This window comes from Brassica napus, chromosome A2 (genome assembly GCF_020379485.1).
Source record: "Brassica napus cultivar Da-Ae chromosome A2, Da-Ae, whole genome shotgun sequence".
NCBI lineage: Eukaryota > Viridiplantae > Streptophyta > Magnoliopsida > Brassicales > Brassicaceae > Brassica > Brassica napus.
Genome location: NC_063435.1, coordinates 26,923,928 through 26,947,340, shown reverse-complemented (window position 1 = coordinate 26,947,340; position 23,413 = coordinate 26,923,928). Strand labels below are relative to the sequence as shown.

The 23,413-nt window shown below is 34.8% G+C and overlaps 5 protein-coding genes across 5 annotated transcripts; 2 read left to right on the top strand and 3 right to left on the bottom strand.

Moving 5' to 3' along the window:
* Positions 1-46: 46 nt before the first annotated feature.
* Positions 47-1,342, bottom strand: LOC106367778 (40S ribosomal protein S24-1). The gene is made up of 5 exons (XM_013807622.3): positions 1,126-1,342; positions 876-917; positions 594-764; positions 362-448; positions 47-271 (listed from the first exon to the last, which is right to left on the bottom strand). Exons 1-5 carry the CDS (start codon positions 1,195-1,197, stop codon positions 242-244), a joined length of 402 nt encoding a protein of 133 aa, XP_013663076.1. The 5' UTR covers positions 1,198-1,342; the 3' UTR covers positions 47-241.
* Positions 1,343-2,311: 969 nt separating this feature from the next.
* On the bottom strand, positions 2,312-6,829 carry LOC106367776 (serine/threonine-protein kinase Nek3-like). The gene is made up of 14 exons (XM_013807619.3): positions 6,591-6,829; positions 5,960-6,085; positions 5,799-5,865; positions 5,182-5,247; positions 5,043-5,089; positions 4,921-4,966; positions 4,767-4,847; positions 4,602-4,694; positions 4,453-4,534; positions 4,325-4,374; positions 4,172-4,245; positions 4,042-4,093; positions 3,606-3,965; positions 2,312-3,112 (listed from the first exon to the last, which is right to left on the bottom strand). Exons 2-14 carry the CDS (start codon positions 6,043-6,045, stop codon positions 2,525-2,527), a joined length of 1,692 nt encoding a protein of 563 aa, XP_013663073.2. The 5' UTR covers positions 6,046-6,085; positions 6,591-6,829; the 3' UTR covers positions 2,312-2,524.
* A 2,648-nt stretch (positions 6,830-9,477) lies between these two features.
* On the bottom strand, positions 9,478-12,053 carry LOC106367775 (trihelix transcription factor GTL2). Its single transcript, XM_013807618.3, has 2 exons — positions 11,574-12,053; positions 9,478-11,099 (listed from the first exon to the last, which is right to left on the bottom strand). The coding sequence occupies exons 1-2, from the start codon at positions 11,945-11,947 to the stop codon at positions 9,650-9,652; spliced, it is 1,824 nt and encodes a 607-aa protein (XP_013663072.2). The 5' UTR covers positions 11,948-12,053; the 3' UTR covers positions 9,478-9,649.
* A 4,571-nt stretch (positions 12,054-16,624) lies between these two features.
* On the top strand, positions 16,625-18,401 carry LOC106367773 (protein ECERIFERUM 26-like). The gene is made up of 2 exons (XM_013807616.3): positions 16,625-17,219; positions 17,350-18,401. The coding sequence occupies exons 1-2, from the start codon at positions 16,794-16,796 to the stop codon at positions 18,232-18,234; spliced, it is 1,311 nt and encodes a 436-aa protein (XP_013663070.2). The 5' UTR covers positions 16,625-16,793; the 3' UTR covers positions 18,235-18,401.
* Positions 18,402-18,995: 594 nt separating this feature from the next.
* On the top strand, positions 18,996-22,207 carry LOC106365450 (protein NRT1/ PTR FAMILY 2.8). The gene is made up of 4 exons (XM_013804878.3): positions 18,996-19,163; positions 19,263-19,480; positions 19,917-20,464; positions 21,139-22,207. Exons 1-4 carry the CDS (start codon positions 19,052-19,054, stop codon positions 21,977-21,979), a joined length of 1,719 nt encoding a protein of 572 aa, XP_013660332.2. The 5' UTR covers positions 18,996-19,051; the 3' UTR covers positions 21,980-22,207.
* Positions 22,208-23,413: the final 1,206 nt, after the last annotated feature.

Genomic DNA, 23,413 nt, shown 5'->3' with positions numbered 1-23,413 from the left:
TAGGCAGGCCCCCTGGTCTAACCAATGGATTTCAAGGAGACAACAGTTTTGAAAAAAAAATGTATTTATCAAAATCTTAGCACATGGTTCTCTAATGCTTAAAGCATAATCCAAACCGAGACAGAACAGGTTGACAATGAAAAGCAAAAAATCGAACTAGACGATGACTAATAGCAAACATGGCCATAAACAAGGGACACTGCAAAGAAAAACCCTTGCTCCTGCAGCTCTCTTCAACACCTCACTTCTTCTTGGGGTCACCAGCCTTGGTCTACACACACAAACCAAACCAATTAATTAAAAAAAAGAGCACAAAACAAACAATTTGCAAAACGCAAGTTTAAGAGTTTGGATCAGCCACCTTCTTAACACCACGGATCTTCTTGGCTCTGTTCTTCCTCTCCTTAATCTGTTTCCTTGATTTCTCAATCTTCGTGTCAAGTCCATTCTGCCAAAATCACAACCCAAATCAACTTAATATGAAGATTCCAAAGATCTACTACTCTAATATTGTCACATCTTTGTCATAGAGTAACTAAAGAGGAAATAACAAGGCACGAGGTTTAACTAAAGAGGAAAGAGAAGAATTGTACCCTGATGAGTCTGTACTTAGGCTCAAACTTCTTGGCACTCTCGACATTGTCATAGATCAAACCAAACCCAGATGATTTACCACCTCCAAAATGGGTTCTGAATTTGAATACAAAGATTGCATTTGGGTCCTTAACCTCATACATCCTTGCCAACTTCTCCTTCAGCTCAGCCTTCATCAATATTCCAATAAAAAAAAATCAGAATCTTCTCAAACCTCCAATATATAAAAAAAAGAATGCATAGCTAAGATTAGCTTCAATGGGTAGAGTAAAAGTTCATACCTTTGAGACATTGGCTCTCCCTGGGTGAAGAACATCAATAACCTGCATCACACGGCACCATCACTCATTAGTACATAATCATATAAAACCATTCTGCGTTACAGTAACAACTTGCTATGTGACAGTTCTATATATAAAGGCCAATGACTAGACCTAGCGCTTATCATTTCACGTGGAAGTTGCTACACTGGCAAGATCAAATGAATCATAGAGACAGAACATATGCAAGTGGTAAGGGATTGGAACTCACAAACTGCTTCCTGGAAAGAAGTCTGTTGGTCATGAACTTCCTTGTCCTGATGGTGACTGCTTTCTCCGACATGGCTGGGGTGTCTCAGAGATCAGACTGAGCTCTCCGGTTTTGAAAATCGACGAGTTTTCTCGCTTGCAGCCGCTTTTGAGGAAAGAGAAGAAGCAGTTAGAAACCCTAGCTGTTTATATCGCTCTGACAGGATTTTAGGGTTTTTTTCTTACTGGGTCTCGTTTGATGGGCTCGCCATATAGATAAAACAAACAATGAAGCCCATTGGCCCTATAATACTCTGGATTAATAAACATTATAAATTAATTAAAAAAATTGATCCGGATCGGATCAATTTCAGTAACACATATCAATAAAAAAATAAGATAATAATGTTAATAAAAATTTATATCAATATATAGTTTTATTAAAATCATAAATTAATAAACTGTCTATATATATTTTATATAAGTATAAACTAAACTTTGTATTGTTGATTTTATATTACAATGAAAAAATCATTATTTAAAAAAAATCAATATATTTTTGATGCTATTAGTAAAATTATATCGAAAACCACCTTTAAATTCTATGAAACATCAGAATATACATCAAATAATATAATAAACAATATGAAAATTAAATTTCTAAAAATTAAATATTTGTATATAGTGTAAATATATTTTTATTTTATAAATAATAATATTCAAAAATAAAAAAAAATCTAAAAATATTTTTTGTATAAAATATCATAGTCCTAACATTATTAATTTATAAATTTTTACTCTATACTATCTATGGCATTGCAAATACAAAAAAAAAAGTTGATGATAAACCTATGCAACTTCTTTTTTTTGTAAAAGTAAAACTCTGCAACTTTTTAACAAAAAAAAAAAACTTCTGCGAGTTCTCTTCATGCCTCATGATCAGCCATGAATCAGCATACAAAAAAAGAGTGATTAGGTGATCTCATCTAGTAGCTCTTCTATATATGCAAATTGGCACAAGTCAGCACTCACAATTCAAGATACTTATAAAGAAGCTCAATGGCCAAGGAAAGTTTGCTAAATGCGTTTGGATATAGCCACCCTTCGTTTTGTGTATTGCCTATATGCGACATTTAAGTTTTCCTTGCAAACTTAAGTGGTTTTCATCATGGAAAAGGTGTGAAGATTGAAGACATCAACAACCTAAGTACTTAAAATGCAATTTATACTTCTTACTTGAACTATGTGGTTCAAAAGGTCTAAGTGGAATAACGATTACAATCTATCAGTCTTTCTTGAATATCATTGTTTCATCAGATACATGGGTTAGCTTCAAAGAAACACAGCCTAACTGTCAAACAACTTCTATCAAATCGTGGAACCTCAACAAGTTTCAAAAAAGGCCTTTGAACCCATCTTCATTAACCTTCCTGCTTACTAGAACTAGTTTCCTTGTAACTCTTAGACAACCATATCGCCGTCTCTCTAGGCGACACTTTCCCCGGACCAAACGGTTTCAGCAACACATTCAGCTCATCATACCTCTCATCCAAAAGCAACCTCGCGCTGAACTCAAGCAACCCCTCAAGCGCCTCAGCGCGTTGCTGATACGAGCTGGGATCAAACCTCTGTCTACTCCTTGATGCACCCGAGGAAGCCCTGCTTGACGCTCCTCCAGCAGTCGCGTTCTGATCAGACAAACGTTCTGGTTCAAGAGTGAACTTGTCTTTTGTGATTGAGCAGTCTAGTGGCGGCTCTGGAGGCGGGCTGTATGATCCTTTGGAAGATCCTTTGGTCTTCTTGTTGCGCACAACGGGAGTGAAAGGCATTTCTTCGTATGAAGCTAGTGGGAACTTGATTGTGTCGATTCTTGGCGAGTTTACGGAGACGTCTGGAGAGTTTAGTTGATGGAGTATACCGATGGTTGGAGTGTACAGAGTGTCTTTTGTTCCTTTTGTAGGTTTTTGTGAGACGGGCAAGGAGGCCCTACGAGTAGTTGCAGCTGGTTTCTGACACATGAGATCAAAAAATATAAACAGACTGAATCAGCAACTTGTAAGATAAAGGAGTGAGGCTGGGATTTTGAACCGAACCAAACCAAAAATTTTGGTTAGTTCGGTTAGGAGTTCGGTTCGATTCGGTAGGTTTTCTAAAAAGCTCGGTTTCCGGTTCGGTAATCCATTACTTCGGTTTCCTTTACAAAAAACAAAAAAAAATATAACCAAATCATACCAAAAACCCGAACCGAACTAACCAAATTTCAAACCGAAATAATGGAACTAACCAACTTATCCAAAATTTTAACAAAGTTAAACCAAAATATAACCAAAATCATAAAACTTCAGTAGGATTTTTAAAAACCAAACTAACCGAATACCAAACCGAACCGAGCTGAACTTTATTACGGGTTAATTAAGTAAGATTTATGTCGAAACCGAACTAACCGAATCGAATTACCCGAACCTGAACGCCTATAAAGAAGTATATGGACAAATGACTTACCAGACCACCACTCTTAGGCTGGCTTGATCTCACTGGCACATGTTTTGAACTGTAAGAAACCCCTGACGTTTTGGAAACAGCTGGTCTACGAACAACCTTGGTAGACAAATCCACTGGTTTGCGCCTGTTCAAATACGTGTGCAGGGGTTTAACAGAAGAAACAGAATCCTCCTGGTCAACCTCGAACCTGCTTGGACCATAGCTCTTGCATTTGCCAGAAGGACGCCTTCTCTGCTCAGGATAGCTTCTTCTCCTTGCGGATTCAGACTCTGGTAACTCACCTTGTCCTCGGTAGCTCACCTTGAGAAGAACCTTTTCAACGTAGGGCTGAAGCAGTGGGTGTCTGAGAAGATCAGAAGCCTATACACATAAGAAGATGAACGTTACTTTACTCATCAGGTTTGTACAGCTCAGTTAAATGATCACAAATGCTTACGCTTGGTCTGAGTTCTGGATTCTTCCTGAGCATGCTTTTAACCAAACCTCGACTGAAGAAAAGCAGGAAACGCAAAATCAAATTAAAGTTGTTGAGCTCCTCTATACAAATAAGAATCTATATAACTTACAAGCCAATAGAATATTGCACAGGAAGTGGAGCAACGATGGATCTGTTTATCCTGTTGATCAGCCCTTGCATGTCCTAAACAGAATCATAAAGATTAAGACAAAAAGAAACATGATCTTTGAAGGTGTGGATGGATGGAGAAGAAGTTACTTACAAAGGCTTTGAATGCTGGTTTCAGAGCCGTCATCTCATACATACAACATCCTGTAACAGAAATAGACTCAGAGTTAAACATTGTTTCTTTCTCTTAGTGTCTTAAGCCATGGGACGAGAGAAACTTGCCTAACGACCAAATATCAGACTTTGATCCGTAGGGAATATCAGCAAGTAGCTCAGGGCACATGTAGCTTGGCGTTCCAACCACCTGATTAAAAACAAAATCATTTTCAGAGACTTAAGACCATAGAAGAAGTTTGAAATCTAATACTTACTGAAGAAGCAAGGTCGTCTGATGTCAAGATCTTGGCAAGTCCAAAGTCACCTAGACGTATATCTTGATCCTTTGTCAAGAATATGTTTGAACACTGTAATCAAACCAACGAGATTTCTATTAGTAAGTTTTCAAACAGGAAGATGATCAATAAAACACAACCAACCTTGACATCACGATGGAGAATGTGACTGGCGTGCAAGTACTCAAGAGCCATCAAGAGTTGTACCAGCCACCTGCAGAGTTTCTGAAAAAGCAAAAAGAGATTCAGAACTTTATTTACTTAATAGAGTTTTAAGATCAGATGTGTGTAACAACACCTCTTCAGAGAATTCTACTCCGTTGGCTTTCTTTATTGCTTCGGCCCTGTAATGCAGAGTATCAGAAACTCCTTCAGAGTCAAGAATGGGAAAACAATTCTCAGAAGTAAACAACAAGTTACATGTCACCGCCTTTGCAATAGCCTATAACAATGCACACATAGCAGCCCTGAAAACATACACCAGAGACAAGATTATTTACTTTTAAATTGTATACAAATAAATCTCTATTGAAGTAATATAGAGGCTTAACAAAGGTACTTTTTCAACCCAAGAGTCTTTATATTCCACGATAAATGGGTTTCGTATCTTTGAGATTAGTTCCATCTACAGGGAGATAACAAGGAGAACAGTTAGTCACAAAACATAATCGGTGTCATTTCCTTGAAGGGTGATAACACATTCAGATACTAGTGTACACTCATACTTCAAGTAAGCTTTTTGTCTGTAGTGGTTAGATTAAGATTTGATCAACTTAATTACTAGTCTAATATAACTTTATACTGTAGACAAATTTTTATCATAATGGCTAGTGGAAAAAGAGTTTGAATCTCAAACAAATAAAGAGTCACCATGTGTCATCCTCTAACCAGTGATTAACAAATCGGATCAAAACGAAATGATTTTTCTAGAATAGTTTTTTTTTTTTAAATCTGGTCATGACGTTCAGAAAATTGGTCTAGACGCCCGCCTAATCAATAAAACGCATAATCATCGCCTACTGATTTATTGAACATTGATCTAAATACATCCTTCCACATTTCAAAAATTTCAGCTCAATGAAGGCAAGACAACACTATAAAATTTGCTTGATCCATGTAAAAAATATGCAAGTGTTAGTGTATGTGTGTGTGTAACACATTGAGATTAGAATGAACCTCTTGATGAGCAGATCTTCTTGTTCTACCAGTCTGCCTAGCCAACCTGATTTTCTTCAAAACATACCTTCAAGAATCAAGAATACAACAAAGAATCAATTGCAGACATCATTAATTATACATACATCACATTAAGAGAACCAGTTTCCACAAATTCTTACAGTTTCTTCTCATGCTTATGCCTCACAAGAAGAGCTGAGCCAAAGGACCCTTTCCCAATCTGCTCAAGAACCTCGTAATGCTCCATTGACAAGCCCCTTAACTAATATTATCTTCTTCTGTAGAATCTGAAGATAAACAGCAATGAAGCAGCAAACACTAAGCGTACCTTTCCGGACATATAAAGATTTGAGGAAGAAAAGTAGCTAAAAAGGTGAAACATTTAGTAAGCTAATTAAAGTGAGAACTCTTTGCACGAATCTTCCGACCCACCAAAACTTAGTAAAGTCAAATACTTTGCCATGAAAATGAAATCTTTGGAGGGTTAAAGCTTAGAAAAGAAAGGTATCCACATCATGAAAACTGACTCTTCCTAATAACACATGCTCCAATTAGCAAATAAAAATAAAATCTTGAAATAGTTTTTTTCTTTTTTTTTCTTTTGTCTTGTTTAAAGCTCGAATCTTTATTGCAATAATTGGTCTGAAAACACTTCTACTCGCTCACATTTTGAGGTAATGAAAAGACCAATCAAATGTTTTATGTTCGATTAAACACCACAGAAACATTAAAAGAAAAAAAGAGTTCTTGAGTTCAAAGCGGAGGAGAGAGTGGTGAGTGAGAGGAGCAAACCTATGAAAGTGTCGGTGAGAGACTGGAGGAATGTGGTTGCGGCATTTTGTCGTGGAGAAGCTACAAAACGGCACCGTAGTGGAGGAAGTAGTGACTGTGGAGAGGAAGCTGGGAAAGAAGCTGCTTCGCCATGAGACCTCTGCTTCTCTCTCTCTCTCTCTCCTCTGTCTCTGAGAGTGTGAGGAAAACGACAGAGTTACCGTGAGAGACGTAAATCGACTTTATTATTTCTTTTTAATATAAAATAAATATATATATATCTTGTGACTCTATTTAATGTCTATTAATTGTTTAATATTTACGCTGGAAATATTTTTGTATAATAGTATATCGTTTTCTTAAATAATTGGTTAATTCATCACTTTCAAAGGTGAACAGTAGACATTGCTCTATTGAATATAAGGAAAACTAAAAGGAAATCATGAAAATTGTTTTTTTATAGATCTGATTGGTAATATCTGTAACTTTAAAAATTTTGCTGCAAAATTTACCATGGCTTTAGATTTTATAGAAAACCCCAAAAAATTGATATGGATATTTGGCTCTACATAACACTTGTATAACAGTATGTTATTTTAAGAGATGATTTAAATTTTTTATCAAAATTTGATTGATGTGAATTTAGTACTGTAAAAATAAATAGGATTGTAGACATCACCCTACAACTACTACCAATCACATCCTATATGTATCAAAAAGTTAGAATCGAATTAATCTAGATCCGTTTAATTTTTTATATTCAGATAATCAACAATCTAAACTGATAAGAATACACTTGAACCTGAATAAAAAATCTGAATTATTATGTCTATTTGATATTATATGTAGTCAACTGGTTGCAGTTCTTTTATTAACCAGGATAGTCAAGTTATGCAGTCTTAAAATTATACTAAGCTATAACAAAAATACGGATAATGTGCATCTAACTAGAGTATAAGATTAAGGTAATTATTTACTCTCTTTTTTAACAAAAAAAATTAAGGTAATTATATGTAATTTTATGGTGATTAGATTATTTTTTTCAAAACCATTCATTTAGTGTGTGTTTGTAACATATTATTCCCATTATTTTAAGCGAGTGAAAAACCATATGCATGTCTGAAAGAAAATAATATGTGGTGAAATATCAGAGAAAAGCATATACGGATGATGTTTTATGTCTTATCAGTATGATGGTTTTTTTTATCAAATCAGTATGATGTTAACTATGCAATGAAGATTTCCATGGAGAAAAAACAAGTTTGCTTTGAAAATTTTCAGAGTTGTGTAACTTCAATCCATAATCTTTTTAATTTAAAGTTTAGAGTTATTTTAAAATTTTAATTTTAGCAGAACAATTTTTTATTAGAAACTTGTACCAAAAAAGTTTTGTTTAAAAAGGATTTGATCGCAGAACACACAAGAAAAATCTCTTACACTACCACTAAACTTATCCTAAACAAAAAAAAAAAGCCCGAAGTTGTCTCTTCATTGTATACTTTTAGTCGGTCGTGCATTAAGAGCATCTCCAACTCACCTCTATTTCTACCTCTATAATAGCATTTAGAGGCAAAATCACTCCAACCCATCTCTATTTTTGCCTCTAAAATAGAGATTGCTATTTTTTCCTCTATTTATAGAGGAAGAAATAGCATTCCTCTATATTTTGCTCTATATGTAAAGATCTCTATTTTAGAGAAATACATTGAAGTAAAATTCACCTCTATTATAGAGTTCTTTTATTTTAGAGGTAAAAGTAGAAAAATACATTGGAGATGGTCTAAGAATAATTGTTTTTCATTTGTTTTCAATTTTTTTTGTTAGGTGTGTGAATTACGTGTTGTGGAAGGATATGAATCATACGACTTTGATACCATTTTAGTGGAATATTTCTATATATACCTAATACCTCTAACAGCAATAGTGCCGTCTCTATCATTGAGTTTCGAGGTTCCTAACAAGTACTATTCTATAAAAGAACAACTGATCGTACAGCTAAGTAATACAGTGTGTGAACTGTGAAATGTGAACACATCCAACTTGTTAACTTATGGGATGTATGTTTATCATAATACGATATTTTATGTTTATCATAATATGAAGTATTATCATCACGTACGATTACAATTCGACCAGTTTATGCGTCTTTGTAATGACATTTGCTACATATTGTGACTGTAACAATATTTAGAGACAAAATACAGACTAACTAGCTACTGATAAACTAAGTAACAAGTCAATCGCAAATCTTTAGTATATTGTCCCACAGTTACAATGGATATGCGAATAGAAGCATAACAAGTTTCGCTACGATTTTATATCAGAATGATTATTCTGAATGTAAATAGATTTCAAAATGGGATAAAAATTTTAAATGTGTGGTGTAAATAGAAGTTGAAAAGAAAAATATGACAAGAATCATCTTTATCGTTATCCTATAAAACAAGAATATAACAAAACATTACGTACACTAAAACTGTACAAAATCACATGTGAAATTAAGACAATACTTAAAAAATAAAATAGACAAATATTTCTGTCAAATTTCTTTTCTGAATCTTTGGTATCTTAAATCAGTAGTAAGACTGAAACGACTTGTATTAATTTTCATTTCCCCCACCCATCATCTAAGCTCGATCGTTCTCCACCTTCAGGCACCAAATAAAAACGTACAGGGTGGATTTGAGTGAATTTTCCATGAAGAATTACCGTATACTGTTTCTTTTTCTTACAACATTTCTTATTGAAAAACCTGATCTCGTCACATGTGTGAAGTTCATAAAAATGCCATAACCATATATAATTTAACCAGTAGTTTATTCAAGTTCAACTGAATTTCATTGTTTGTCGGTGCACGTGTACTGTCCAACTAAAATAGTGCGTATACGTTTCTACTGATGCGTCAAAACAGTAAATAACATTATTCATATATTATTTAAATTTTTCATGACAACCAAAAATGAGGTTTTAAAGGGGAAAAAAACAAGAAAAGAAATTAAACTAGTAATTTTGACCCAAAAAAAAAAGAAAAGAAATTAAACTAGTAATATATTTATATTTATTGTATTGACTATTGAGGTTTATGGTAACGCAAGATCGAAACCTGAAAATTGTACATTGCTTTTTTCGCCGGCACCATTTGCATCTACATGCATGACTGCAGGAAAATCATCAGGATCTCCCGATCCAACCCGGGTTTCCAGCTCTGCGGTTGACGTGTCGGTGGCGGTGGTGGTGGTCCCAGTGGAGGGTTGGCTGTACAAAGCTGTAAGTTGGTGAAAATAAGGACAGGTCCTTGAGTCCAGTGGTCGCTTCTTGTTAACATCTTTTGTCTTCTTAAAATATTTGTTGATGTTTTCCCATTTCTCTTTGCATCTCTTGGAACTTCTCTTGTACCCACTCTCCAACATTTTCTTGGATATTCTTTCCCACAAAGGAACAGCTTTAGAGGATGATGATGATAATGAGATCCCATCTTTATGATGATCAACATCATTTATGCTACTGATGCTGCGTCTGATGTTGATAAGAGCTAACACCTCATCCCTAGGCCATCTCTTGCCAGTGTCACTCTTTTCATCACTTATTGGAGGTTTTCTGTTTTGGGTTTTGGTTTTTAGGGTTTCAGTTGAAATGGGTTCAAGTGGTATGTCATTGGTTTGAAGAGAAATAGGGTAATGTGGAGTTAGGGCTTGAGGTAATAGTGATGATGAAGTTTGACACTTTCGTCTGCCTTGGGTTTTTGGTAGAACTAAGGAAGATGAGTCTTGAGAAGGGCTTGGGCTCTGGACCGTACCATTCCCATAATCATGGTTATCGCCTGTGAACTTGGATATGAACTTGATGATGCTGGTGTTTCTATCACTAGCCATAGCTTGTTCGTTTGCTCTAGTCTCTACCTCTTTGTTAAGCCTCTCCATCTCTTGCGTCTTCCAAGCTTCCTCTCTAGCCATTTTTTCTTCTTCCTTCTTCACCATATCTTCAAGAAGCTTCCTATGCATCTCCTCTTGTTGGACTATCATGTTCCTCACAAGTCCCTCACAAAACCCTTTCAACACACCAAACCTCTCCTTCTTTTTCTTCCTCTTCCTCTTCTTCTTGTCCCTCATGATCATCATCAAGCTTGATGATGATGATGACTTTGCACCATCTTCGTTTCTAACATTATCGACGGGGTTTATTTTATTCCCCATTGATGATTCTTCTACTTGACTCTGACCCTGATGATCTATTTTGCCCTCTTCCAATAAGTTATGTCCCATTTCCTCAACGTTTTCTTTTCCCTCTAGCGAATTGTTCCTCTTGTTTTGGTTATCCCCAACTTCTGATGAGACATGCTGATCATCATTATGACCATGATGATAAAACTCTTCAACCTCACTAAACATCCTATAATTTCCTTTGTTGTTGTAGTTACTGATGTGATGATCATTAGTATTGTTGTTACTATTAAAATATCTTCTCTCTTCTTCTTCGAATTTCTCTTTGCATTCTTGTGGACTCCTCTTAAACCCAACTTCTGCCAACTTTCTATACAGCCATCATAATTCCATAAACGACATAGCATCATTAATTATGCAAATATACACACATACCAAAAATATACAAGCATATAACCATTTGAAGTTTTTTTCCCTATATGATATATCCATTAAGTTCATGTTTCAGTTCATTGTATAATAAAACTTCTCGAGAAATGCCAATTATGTATAAATACGTATTAATGGCCAATCATTTGCCATCATTAAAATTAAATTTTCCAAAAGTGATTGTTCGACAAAAAACAAGATCTGTAGCCTATCAAATCATCATATTGCGTAACCGGAATTCTCACTTGTAATTGAGCGCAGATTTTAAAATTTGTAATCAAACTAATGTAAGAAAACACTAAAGAGATTAATGTTCATGTCCATATGCATATATGGAAATATATAAATATTGGTTGTGCATATATATATAGAAGTATATTTCATATGTGTATGAGTGTGTGTGAATATGTATTACCTTGAAGTGAGCTCCCAAGTAAATTCAGGGAACCAATTCTCCACCGTAGATCTGAACCTAAGAAGAGCAAGAACTTCATCACTACACCATGGATGATGAAAGTGACGATGATTATGGCCATCATGATCCGTATGACCTATCCACTCAGAAGAAACACCACCATCTTTGATGCCATGGTGATGCTGATGATGAATGATCTTGCCGCTATCGAGGCTCAACATATGCTGGGCTTGCTGGTTTGAGTTAAAGGAAGCGAATGAGACAGGAAAAGGAAGTGATCTTTCAGTCGCCGGTTGATGCGGCGGAAGCAGAGGAGGTGGCTGTGGAGATGCTATGAACTGGTCGATCTGTTCCGGTACTCCACCATCAAACATGTTTCTTTATTTTTCTTCTTTTGCTTCACTAATTAGCTATATTCACATCGAAACCTAACTTTTCTCTCTCCATTTGGTCTCTCTTTTTATATTGCTATCTTATTCATTTATAGGGATATAAATATAAAATTTTTAAATTAAAAAATATCAGAGGCTAATATTAAGCTAAATCATTTTATTATTAATATATTAAGCATGTATTTTCTGATTTTAGTCTACAATGTTAGTCTATCCGAGGTTTATATTAAGCTTTAACAGATTACAATATTTAACATTGAAAGTTATGGCAAATTACAAGAATAAAATAGAATGCTAAAATCATTTTTCCTTTTTTGTTCTATTCGCTTTATTCAGAATATTGGAACCATTCTCTATCGGAATATAGTTTTTTTCCGGAATATAGTTGCGAAATAAAATAATTGATAGTTCAGTGATATTTTTGAATCGCGGTCCGGCCAGTTCTTTTTCCGACAACAAAGTTTAGATGACATTTTCCCTAGAAAATAAATGTTAGCTACAAAAAATTTCCCTCGTTAAATAAAAGAAAATATAGTAGCACTGGCCAAGAGCAATGCATGTTTTATTTTTATTGGTCTATATTTATATCTAGCAATAATGAAATTGCAAGACTATTATATTTTTTTGCTCAAAATATGCCGTGTAGATTTTGAAGGTATGTTTCTCGGATTTCAAGATTACTCATATTCCACGAGCGCACAGATTTTTTACCTAGGACTCTGAAATCTTTCCATAGAGTACTTTATTTTATTGGTTGTTTTATTCCGATTTGGTTATTTAGATCACCTCAAGTTTGAGTAATGAAATAACCTTTTGACGTTAAAAAAGAAGAAGATAAAACACGCATATACACCCATCTTCATTTTGTTTATTTTTGCATAATAATTGACTGCTAATGAGTGTTATTTATATATGTAAAAAAATTGAAACTATTTATAAAATGGCAAAGACAAAGACAATATTACCATAGAAATCCAAATATTATCACTGACTTTGTGTCAAATACCATTATATTTCACATGATAATATAATGATATAATTTTAATAATTTATCATTATATAATAAATTATAATTTAAATAGATTTTTAATGTAGATACTATATTTATTGTTACACAGAATATTATCTATAAATGGAATATACCTATACTAAAATTAAAATAGTAACTAAAATTGTGTATATCTTCTTTAATAATTCATTTAAATCTATACTATTAAAAAGAAATTATTTTAAAAATTTATTGTAAAAAGTTGTTAGACCTATCGAAGAATAAATAAATCTATCGTATTAATTTAGAGTCTTTTTTGAAATTTACCATGATATTTTTGGATCTGTTGAACATGTTGTAACTTAACTCGACAAAAAAAAACAAATAACTAATGACAAATCAAACTCAAATTCATAACTCATTGACGGTTCATATATATCTTGAACCGAAAACCAAAACTACAACCGAATTGGTAGCGAACCGAAAACCGTATGTCCATACCTAAACATATTAATGAACAAATAACTGTTTTTATAAACTTATTAACAATATATAATTGTTCGCTTTCAAAGCACATGTCATATCTAATTTTGTTTATTTTTGCATAATAATTGACTGCTAATGAGTGTTATTTATATATGTAAAAAAATTGAAACTATTTATAAAATGGCAAAGACAAAGACAATATTACTAAAAAAGTCCAAACATTATCACTGACATTTTGTCCAAACACAATAAAACGAATCATCTAGCCCATGTTATAGCCATCCCTTATGCTCAAAAAAATTAAATGAAACATGAGCATTAGGACTTGGGATGGGATAAAAACGTGTATGGTTCGAATATTATATAACGTAACATAAGGTAATCTATACAAAGCTGATTTTCAGATAATTTTTTATTTTTTCGTGGATTCATAGGATAAAAATGGGCACTTAAACTACTTTTATTAAAACTCTTTCAACAAAAATCTTGATTTATTAAATGATGTTATTTCTAAATAAGTGATGTATAATGCATGGTAGTCCTACATCCTTATTTTATAACCATCCATTAACAGTAACTCGAACTGTATTTCATAAGAATTTTAGTAAATTAAATTTCTTCATAAGATTTTGAGAACATGATACCCCTTCAGATATGTCTATGTCTATTGAGAAAGATGCCTTTAGAATCCTATGCAGAAGCAGGAGCAGATGCAGATGATAGTGTAATAAACGGCAAGCGGAAATGGCAGGACACGTGAATACATGCAGGAACTGGGTCCTCTTTATTTAATACTATTCTGTATTTTATGTCCCCCATTTGTCTTTTAGGTCTTGCTCATCTGCTTCTCAGGTCCACCATATTTATCTCTTCCTTCTCTTGTCGTTACTGCGTCAGCACTTTTCCACTTTGATCATGGTATACTGTTAGGACGAGGTACGTGCAAATCCTTGATCTAACAAAAGGAAGAGCTCGACCACGACCTCCACGTCCTGCTCGATTGTGGTTTACATGTATGTCGATAACAATTAAGCAGGCAACATCATTCTTGAATTCTTGTCGTTAGTTTGACCCGTTTAGTTCTGTAGGATCTTTTTGGACATCTATGATAAAAACTTCCCGATGGTTCACGGGCTATAGACCTTCCACGCCTGTTCTTATGGTCTGTGAGCTCCATGCCATGCGACGGACAATGTGTTAATTTTTAGAAGGCTCAAAAGTTTTGTTTACTGACTTTTCCACGTACTTTGGCTTTATCCGTACGATACTGTGAATCACTTTTCAATAAATCACCCATTTTTTAACTACTCTAGTTCGAACATGTTTAATTCTAGAATTTTAAACATATGTGTATCCGAAAAAGTAAACACAATTTAGTAATATAGATAACCAAATCAATTCTTTTAAATCTTTCGACATATACCAGAAATCAGAATGTTACAGTTTCATACTAAAAGAACGCTCTTCGTCTTAATCAAATAGAAGCCTACATGCTCACAAGATTACATTACGGCATACCAACATTCGCTACCAAATCTCTATTTATGGACTACATCTCTTCACAATACTCAGTACTCACCATCGGTAAATCTAATAAATCCCTGTTTTCTAAATTCATATCTTTTTTATTTGTTTTCGTACTCACAGTTCACAATAATCCACTTTTTGTAGCCAACGATTAGTTTCGAACAAATAACATTTATATACTTAAATAGATCTTAATCCTAGCTTTTTTACGACATTGTTGGATCCGTGTTCGTTTGGACCTAAATTTCTCATGTTGCAAATCAGATTCCAAATAGTTGATATGTTTATCTATAGCTTGATCATATATATTTATTTTAGTGTGGTGGCATATATGTTCTCTTAGTATGGTGAGATTCCTAAAATACATAATTTTCTAGAAATCCAAGCAATTCAAACGCAAATAATTTGGTTGAGCCAACTTCTCTATTGCCCCCATTTGTGATAGAGCCAATCTTTTATGGGCCTCTCAAATCTCCTATATCACTATTGCTTTAATGAAACATGAATATTCAATTTTGCTTTTTTGCATTTTCGAAATTATAAATTTAAATCATAAAAAAAAAAAAATTCAAATTTTTATTTCAAAATTTTCAAATTTCGGATACTACATTATACTGTATAGTTTTACTTAATTGTATTGGGTTATACTTCGTTCTACTGGGTAATAATGATGTTAAGTTATACTGAGTTATATTGAGTACTACTCAATGTAGTTATACCGAGTTATACTGAATTATGCTTAGTACTACTGAATGTAGTTATACTAGATTATAATTAGTAATACTGAGTACTACCGAATGTACTTATACCGAGTTCGGCTGAGTTCTACTGGTTATACTGCATATACTAAGTACTACTGAGTTAGTTATACTAAATTCGACTGAGTTAGTAATACCGAGTTATATTGGATCGAGATCTGAAGAAAATAAATAAAAAACACAAAACATACTTTGCAAAGGGGGAACAATAAAATTCCAAAATCATAAAAAAAAAACTCAGATATATAGAGAACATTAAGAACCCTAATCATACAAAATCCAGAAATCTTAATTTACAACCCTAAATCGAAAGGGTAATAGAGGAGATGATTCCATAACCTTTGAACCAGAAGATAAGACATGTTGGGCCGCTTTAAAAAGACCTTTTGACTTCATACCTTTGAACCAGAAGATAAAACATGTTAGGCCTCCGATCCTCTGTAGCCCATATTATAACATGCGCAGCTCTAGAAAACTCGACTCTGTGCTTTGAAAGCGACTTTTCAGGTCGTCCTCGATTGGTTGGTGGGTCATCGAAACTGAACAACTTTTTATTTCTCAATGTGATGATAAGCCCAGAGATTTGTTATTGTACTTTGACATTTAGGCAATATCATCATATACATTAAAGTCCCTCAACACATTTTCATGATTTTACAAATCCAGTGTGCTATTTTATTGGGTCCACGGCATTCTAAAGTACAATAAAATTGACAGAGAACTTTCATTTGCGGTGGCTTTTGTATGAGCATTTATGTTGTTCACTGGACACACGACTCTACACACAACTACTACCTGCACTCATCCATATCCCCTTTCATCAATGCATCTCAACAAACTCTCAGTTTTCTCAATTCATTTCAATCTTTTCACAAAAGAAGAGAAGACTTTTCTTAGTGTTCAATAATAAATTAAAATATGGGTTCTTAAATTGTTAATCATTTGCATTTTCTGTCCTCCTATATATACGTGTTTCTAGTCACCTCAAGACACATATACCAATAAATTGTTTCTTTCTCTCGATCTTTATAGTAATTCTTCCCCCAAAAATATATTGTTAAAAAGAAAAATGGGTATTTCCCGACAGAACCGGGTTGAAGTCAGGTCGATGCTAACCGCGATATCAAGCAAGCCATCTCGATCTGGTCAGATACACACGTTTACCGCTCTAGACAACGCTATGAGTCCACATACGGTCCATGTCATCTTCTACTACCCTCGTAGTCCATTCGGTTCCTTTGACCTCGACTCGGTTCGGATCCCGTTGTCGGAGCTCCTCTCGATGTACCCGCCCGCTATTGGTCGGGTCACCAAAAACCCGGAAGGGATCTTGGAGGTCAAGTGTAACGATGCGGGACTTCGAATCTTGAAAGCCAAAGTTTCTGTTGGTATTGATGAGTGGCTGAGATCAGCTGATGGACATGAGGAATCTAATCTAACGGCTTGGGAAGACATGCCAGAAGATCCTAGTACTTGGTCGCCGTTTCGTCTGCAGGTCTAAAACATATTTTAAATATTTTATAGTATATTTTTTTCTGATATCAAATATTTTTGTTATGATTCGTTCATACATTATATATATATATATATATATAATTTTCTTTTTTCGGTTATGATTTTAACAGATAAATGAATTCGAAGGAGGAGGTGTGGCTATAGGTCTGAGCTGTCCACACATGCATGCAGACGCAACAACGTTAACAGTTCTCTTAAAGTCATGGACGGAAGCTCAACGCCGTCAGTGTATTACCCATCCTCCTTCCTTTTCACCTCTGCCCTACAACTTAACGGATACTGACGCCGTTAACTCCGACCGCGACTCCTTCTCAAAGCCCATCGCTGGGACCGTTTCAACCAAAACAGCCACTGCCACGTTTAGATTCTCTGGCTCCGCCTTCACGAGATGTGTCAAGGAACACTCCATCCACGAGATATCCCCCAAAGCGACGCCGTTTGATGTGTTCGCCGCTCTTTTCTGGACACGTGTCGCTCTGGTGAAGGACAAGAGTGATCGAGTTTGTGTATGTGTGGACTTCAGGAGGCTATTGCCTAATCCGCTTCCTTACGGTTTCTTCGGTAACGCTTTGAACTTTTCATCTCTTGAGATGGCTAACGTGGTGGACATGGAGATTGGACACGTGGCACGTTTGATTAACGAACATGTGGCGGGTCTGAACGTGGAGAAAATCAGGTCCGGTCTGAAGCGGGCTGGGTCCCAAAGAAAGATGTATGGTACGGACTTGACTATTGTGAACATGGAACATATGATCGTGAATGGAGAGCCGTTGATGTACGAGACTGTGTTTGAGGAAGGTGTTAAGCCTATGCACGTGAGTTACCGGATTGGGAACAAAGGGGGAGAAGGGGTGATAACGGTGATACCATCGACGGAGAAAGGGTTTGGGAGGACGGTTGCAGTGACTTTGCCGGAAGAGGAGATGTCAAAGTTACTTTCTGATCAAGAAATCCTTCGTTTGGAACCTGAGATTATTCTAAAAGGTGTGAGGTGATTTATATATAAGAATGATCTTTAAAAATTGAATAATATCTAAAACCATGTACGAGTGTTTTATAAAATCATGATGATTGATGTGTAAAATCTTAATGTACGTGGATATGCTTGATTTGATTATCTATGTTACAAAAATTGTCTATAAACACATAAAGTTAAACATGATTGAGACAAATTATTTGAAGAATATATGATTTATGAGAAAGTGATTTGTTATATCGTACGAATAATTAAAGTACAAAAAAATTATGTGGTGATTATATAATCATTAAACATATATTTCAATTTCAAATAACCATTGGACATATAGACCTAGAGAGAAAGTTTCATGAGCACACAAGAGAGACGGACAGAGCGTTACAGAATGTTTTATAGATGCACTATTATTTTTACTTACGAGTTTCAGTTTCAGTCTTATAGAAGCATATTTGTTTCTTTGTCACGGATGAGATCATAGTAGTCAACACCACCAACGGCAACCATAATAATAAATGTTCAGAAGTAGACCAATTTTTTGTTTTGAAGTATGACCAATTAAACTTTACAATATATCCACGTGAATATATTCCAATTCCAAAATTTATCAGAATTAGTAATAAGAGAATACTTATCGAAAAACAAATTTAAGTAAAACAAAATAGTTTTCCAATAGTATCTATAACAAACTTGGAAGGCAATCCCTATTCGCTAGTAATCAGCTTGAACGTAGGACACACACGGTATGACTCCTCCCTCTTTTACTTATTCTATGCAACAAATTTATAAACACCATCAAAATATTTTTCTTTATCTCGTCTCAAATCAAAGAGAACAAAATGGACATTGAATCTTCTACAACCCTTTCACCACATGTTCATCAAGAATCTACAAACCCAGCCCCGGACATGAAGCATAGAGGAGGATGGAGAGCAATCAAGTATATTATCGGTTCGTTACGTTCTCTATTGTCTTCTTATTTAATTAGGAGGGTTTTATTCTTATAGAAGATTCACTGAATGAAGTGAAAACTCCATTGTGTTTGTGAAGCAAACGAGTCTTTCGAGAAGCTGGCGTCGATGAGCTTGATAGGGAATCTATCGGTGTATCTCACCACAAAATACAATCTTGGTGGTGTTTTCTTGGTGAACATCATCAACATCTGGTCTGGTTCTTGCAACTTTCTTAGTATCCCAGGTGCTTTTGTCTCTGATGCTTACCTCGGAAGATTCTGGACACTTCTCCTCGGTTCCATCTCCTCTTTCCTCGTAAATTTTCTTTCCTATCTTCATTCCAACTAGACGTGCACATGCGATAAACCAAAAACTTAACTGATCTATTTTTAGTCCAAAATAGATATTATTAACATATGATTAGCTAGGATTCAATTCATACATCAAAAAGGGTAAAAACCTGTTTTGGGTTGTATAGTATCAATAAAATATATTATTATTTTCTTTTTTTGTTTAAAAATAGCATTAAAAGAAAAGAAAAAAAATTCAAGATAATATGATATTTCTTTATTGTATATCATCAACAGTTGTGTCAACCCAAAATAGCATGGGGTTTTTGTACCATTGAAGAAAGATATTTAACTAAAATTCTCAAATGAGGATTTTTGTTTGCTATCTAAGAGATTTACCTCAGATAGTAAATGTGAAAGGAAAGAGTGATTGATCCTTTTTTTTTAATTTTACATGATAGGGAATGGGAATAATTGCTCTAACCGCGGCTCTCCCGCGTTTAAGACCCGAGGCTTGCAAAGATCCAACAAATTGTTCAAACCCGCCCGAGCGTTGGCAGCTTGCGGTTCTCTTTGCTGGTCTAGGTTTACTAGCCATAGGATCAGGAGGAATCAGACCATGCAACATTGCATTTGGAGCAGATCAATTCGATACAGACACTAAAAAGGGCAAATCTCAGCTTGAAACGTTCTTTAACTGGTGGTACTTCTCCTTCACCGTGGCTCTTGTCATTGCACTGACAGGTGTCGTCTACATACAGACGAACATCAGTTGGGTTATTGGTTTCGTGATCCCCACCGCTTGTCTTGCACTCTCAGTCACCACCTTCCTCATTGGTAAGCACACTTACATCTGTGCGGAGCCTAAGGGAAGTGTGTTCGCAGACATTGTTAAGGTTGTTGCCGCGGCTTGTAAGAAACGTAAGGTGAAATCTGGAGAAGGTGTAACATTCTACTTAGGCCCTTCTAGTGATGGATCCTCAGCCACTTTGGTCCAAGACAGACAAAGGTTAGTTTGTTACGTAAGATGTTTGTTTTATGTGTTTTTGCGTTTACATGTTAGAAAATGATGTTTTATCTTGTTGAAGTAGAACCAATCTAAAACCTTATAATATTTTATAACAATACAAACTATAAATATTTATTATCAATAACATATAATTTGTTACTATGTGTTAAAATGGTCTTTTCTTCTAAAGCAATCCACAGTTTAGAAAAATAAACTTTTTATAAATGTAATTTTTTCATGTTACTATGTTTTCCAATTGAACAAACGAATTTACTATTTTAAAGATTTTGTATGTACTTAATTTAATATGCTAGACGCAAACATAAAGAGGAGATTTCTTTAATTATGTTTGATGTTTGTGATTACAATTTACAAAAGTTACATGGTTACAAGAAACTGAATTAGTACTCTTTTCGAAAAGATGAATATTATTTCACTTTTTAATGCAAGATCTAAACAATGGCATTGACTTGTGTAAGTGTAACTGTAATCTGTAAAGTCTCTTACAGTTGTCTTTACAACAAGAATTTAACATAGAAAACGATTCAAGTTGGAAACTCCATGTCAATTTGGACAACATGTGTATAGACTCGATTCTTGCACCGCAAGTCTAACATCGATTCTTGCAACGCAAGTCTCTAACATTTTCTTCTTTTGATGTTTCGTTGTGACAGGTTAAGGTTTGTTGAGAAAGCAGCGGTAATAACTGATCCAAACGAGTTAAACGAAGAAGGAAAGGCCAAGAACAACTGGAGATTATGCAGTGTGGAGCAAGTAAAGAACCTCAAGTGCGTGACCGGAATATTACCAGTTTGGGTCACAGGAATCGCGTGTTTCATGCTAACTGACCAACAGAACATATACGGTATCCTTCAAGCGATTCAGATGGAGAAAACGTTCGGACATAACTTCCAGGTCCCAGCAGGATGGATGAATCTTGTCTCCATGATCACTCTTGCCGTCTGGATCTCACTATACGAGTGTGTCATCCTACCAATAGCGAGGCAAATCACAGGACGCAAACAAAGGCTAAATATGAAACAAAGGATCCAGATAGGTATCGTGATGGGGATCGCTTGTATGCTCGTGGCTGGTTTCTTGGAGAAGGCTCGAAGAGAAGCTGCTCTAAAGAAGGGCTCCTTTGTATCTCCTGTTTCGATTGTAATGTTGCTTCCTCAGTTCATGCTTGCTGGTCTAACCGAGGCGTTTTCGGCCGTGGCTCTGATGGAGTTTCTGACGGTTAAGATGCCTGAGCATATGAGAGCTGTAGCGGGAGCTATCTTCTTTTTGAGCTCGTCGATTGCGAGTTATATATGCACACTTCTTATTAATGTGATTGATAGCGTGACACGCAAGGAAGGGCGTTCGTGGTTAGGAGATAAAGACTTGAACAAGAACAGGCTTGAGTACTATTTTTTCATAATAGGCGGCGTTCAAGTCTTGAATCTGCTTTATTTTAGGTTTTTTGCTTCCAGGTTTGTCACTGAGAAAAACAAGGACAACAGAGATTTTTAGTTAAGTGGTTGATCACTTTTCATCTTTTGTTTTACTGGTTAGAGGCTGCGGTTTTTTTTTGCTTAATCCATTTCTTGAGCACTGAGGCTTTTTCCATAGACATTGTGTGAAAGGATTATAGTTTTCAGATTCTACTGGAGTTGTTTATATATTGTGTTCATTTTGGTTTCATTGCTTTGATCATGATTTCATTTAAAAAATGTTATTATATAGAAATTGAATCTTACTGATTTCATAATTTTTATTAAACTCTAGTATTTCAAGAACATAACTTTTATTTCTTTTTGCAGAAAAATTATCTATAACTTTTACAAAAATAAAAAAAATCAAACCAAAAACCCATATATCTTCACATTAAGAATTTCACAAATTTGTTTCATTGGATTATGCCTGCTACTAAGCTAACATTCCCAATATTTGACTCGATTTTATTTCGGTATTGGATTAAATGGGACATCGAGACTGATGGGCCTTACACTTATTCACTATAGTTATTTTAAGTGTCCAAAGTGTCTCGAAAATATAAACAACAACACGAAGGCATATCATTTGCTATTCTTATTCTTTCTCTCGTTTGTGCTTTGCAAGAGCTCGGAACCGTGCACATTAATGTCCCTTCGCTGACAAGACGAGCTACAAAAGCCAGCCAAAATTTGTTATTGTGCAATGGGCTGTCGACAAATTTTTTTTTTTTTGAATTATACAGAGATATCCTAGCCTCATAGAAATGATCTAGACTAGTCACGTGTTGCCACGTGTCGGTCTTTTGTTTCTGGCGATGCCGAAATATTAATTCTCCAGTGGCCGAGATTGTGCAATGGGCTGCCGACAAAATTGAGTTCTACTGTAAACTCATCTGGCAAAATTATTGTCGTACATTGCTATAAAATGCACTCGCCATTTTGCTTCGAGTAACAGTTTTATCGCATAGAAACTAGTACACTCTTATATCTAGAAAATGGTGGTCCATCTAATAAATTATAAATTAGTTTTGTTAATAATACCATCAAAGGCACTTCATTATTATTATTATTAATTTATCTTGAAAGAATTTACGATGAAGCCTTCAAAATCTGAAAAGATTAATAGTGGTTTCTATTAAAAAAAAGATTTAAGAGTGATAGCCTACTAAATTTTAGTTCTTAATCATGTAAATAGAAAAACTTATACGTAGATCATAATATATGATCGGTCCATCTCTAGCATTAGTAGAAATGTATTCTAAATTTGGATTATGCAGTGTGGTAATCATTCTACTTAGTTGCACCAAGTATGTTTTTTCGGAGCTGACCGGATCGACCAATAGGATAATAATAAAAAATTAACAACTATTTTGAACTTCTAAAATAGCTAAGAAGCAAGTTTCAAAAAAAAAAAAATCTGACTATTAACTTTTATTAAAAAGTTTCAAAAAAAAAAACAGCTAAAGGATGA

Coding starts and splice junctions, on each gene's coding strand:
- LOC106367773 (XM_013807616.3), top strand. CDS start 16,794: ATGGGTATTTCCCGACAGAACCGGGTTGAAGTCAGGTCGATGCTAACC. Junction 17,220..17,349: donor GGTCGCCGTTTCGTCTGCAG/GTCTAAAACATA, acceptor TGATTTTAACAG/ATAAATGAATTCGAAGGAGG.
- LOC106365450 (XM_013804878.3), top strand. CDS start 19,052: ATGGACATTGAATCTTCTACAACCCTTTCACCACATGTTCATCAAGAA. Junction 19,164..19,262: donor AGCAATCAAGTATATTATCG/GTTCGTTACGTT, acceptor GTGTTTGTGAAG/CAAACGAGTCTTTCGAGAAG. Junction 19,481..19,916: donor GTTCCATCTCCTCTTTCCTC/GTAAATTTTCTT, acceptor TTTACATGATAG/GGAATGGGAATAATTGCTCT.
- LOC106367776 (XM_013807619.3), bottom strand. CDS start 6,045: ATGGAGCATTACGAGGTTCTTGAGCAGATTGGGAAAGGGTCCTTTGGC. Junction 4,848..4,920: donor GAGTAGAATTCTCTGAAGAG/GTGTTGTTACAC, acceptor TTGCTTTTTCAG/AAACTCTGCAGGTGGCTGGT. Junction 4,375..4,452: donor GTCTGATATTTGGTCGTTAG/GCAAGTTTCTCT, acceptor TTTCTGTTACAG/GATGTTGTATGTATGAGATG.
- LOC106367775 (XM_013807618.3), bottom strand. CDS start 11,947: ATGTTTGATGGTGGAGTACCGGAACAGATCGACCAGTTCATAGCATCT. Junction 11,100..11,573: donor ACTTGGGAGCTCACTTCAAG/GTAATACATATT, acceptor ATGGCTGTATAG/AAAGTTGGCAGAAGTTGGGT.
- LOC106367778 (XM_013807622.3), bottom strand. CDS start 1,197: ATGTCGGAGAAAGCAGTCACCATCAGGACAAGGAAGTTCATGACCAAC. Junction 765..875: donor GGAGAGCCAATGTCTCAAAG/GTATGAACTTTT, acceptor ATATTGATGAAG/GCTGAGCTGAAGGAGAAGTT. Junction 272..361: donor AGATCCGTGGTGTTAAGAAG/GTGGCTGATCCA, acceptor TTGTGTGTGTAG/ACCAAGGCTGGTGACCCCAA.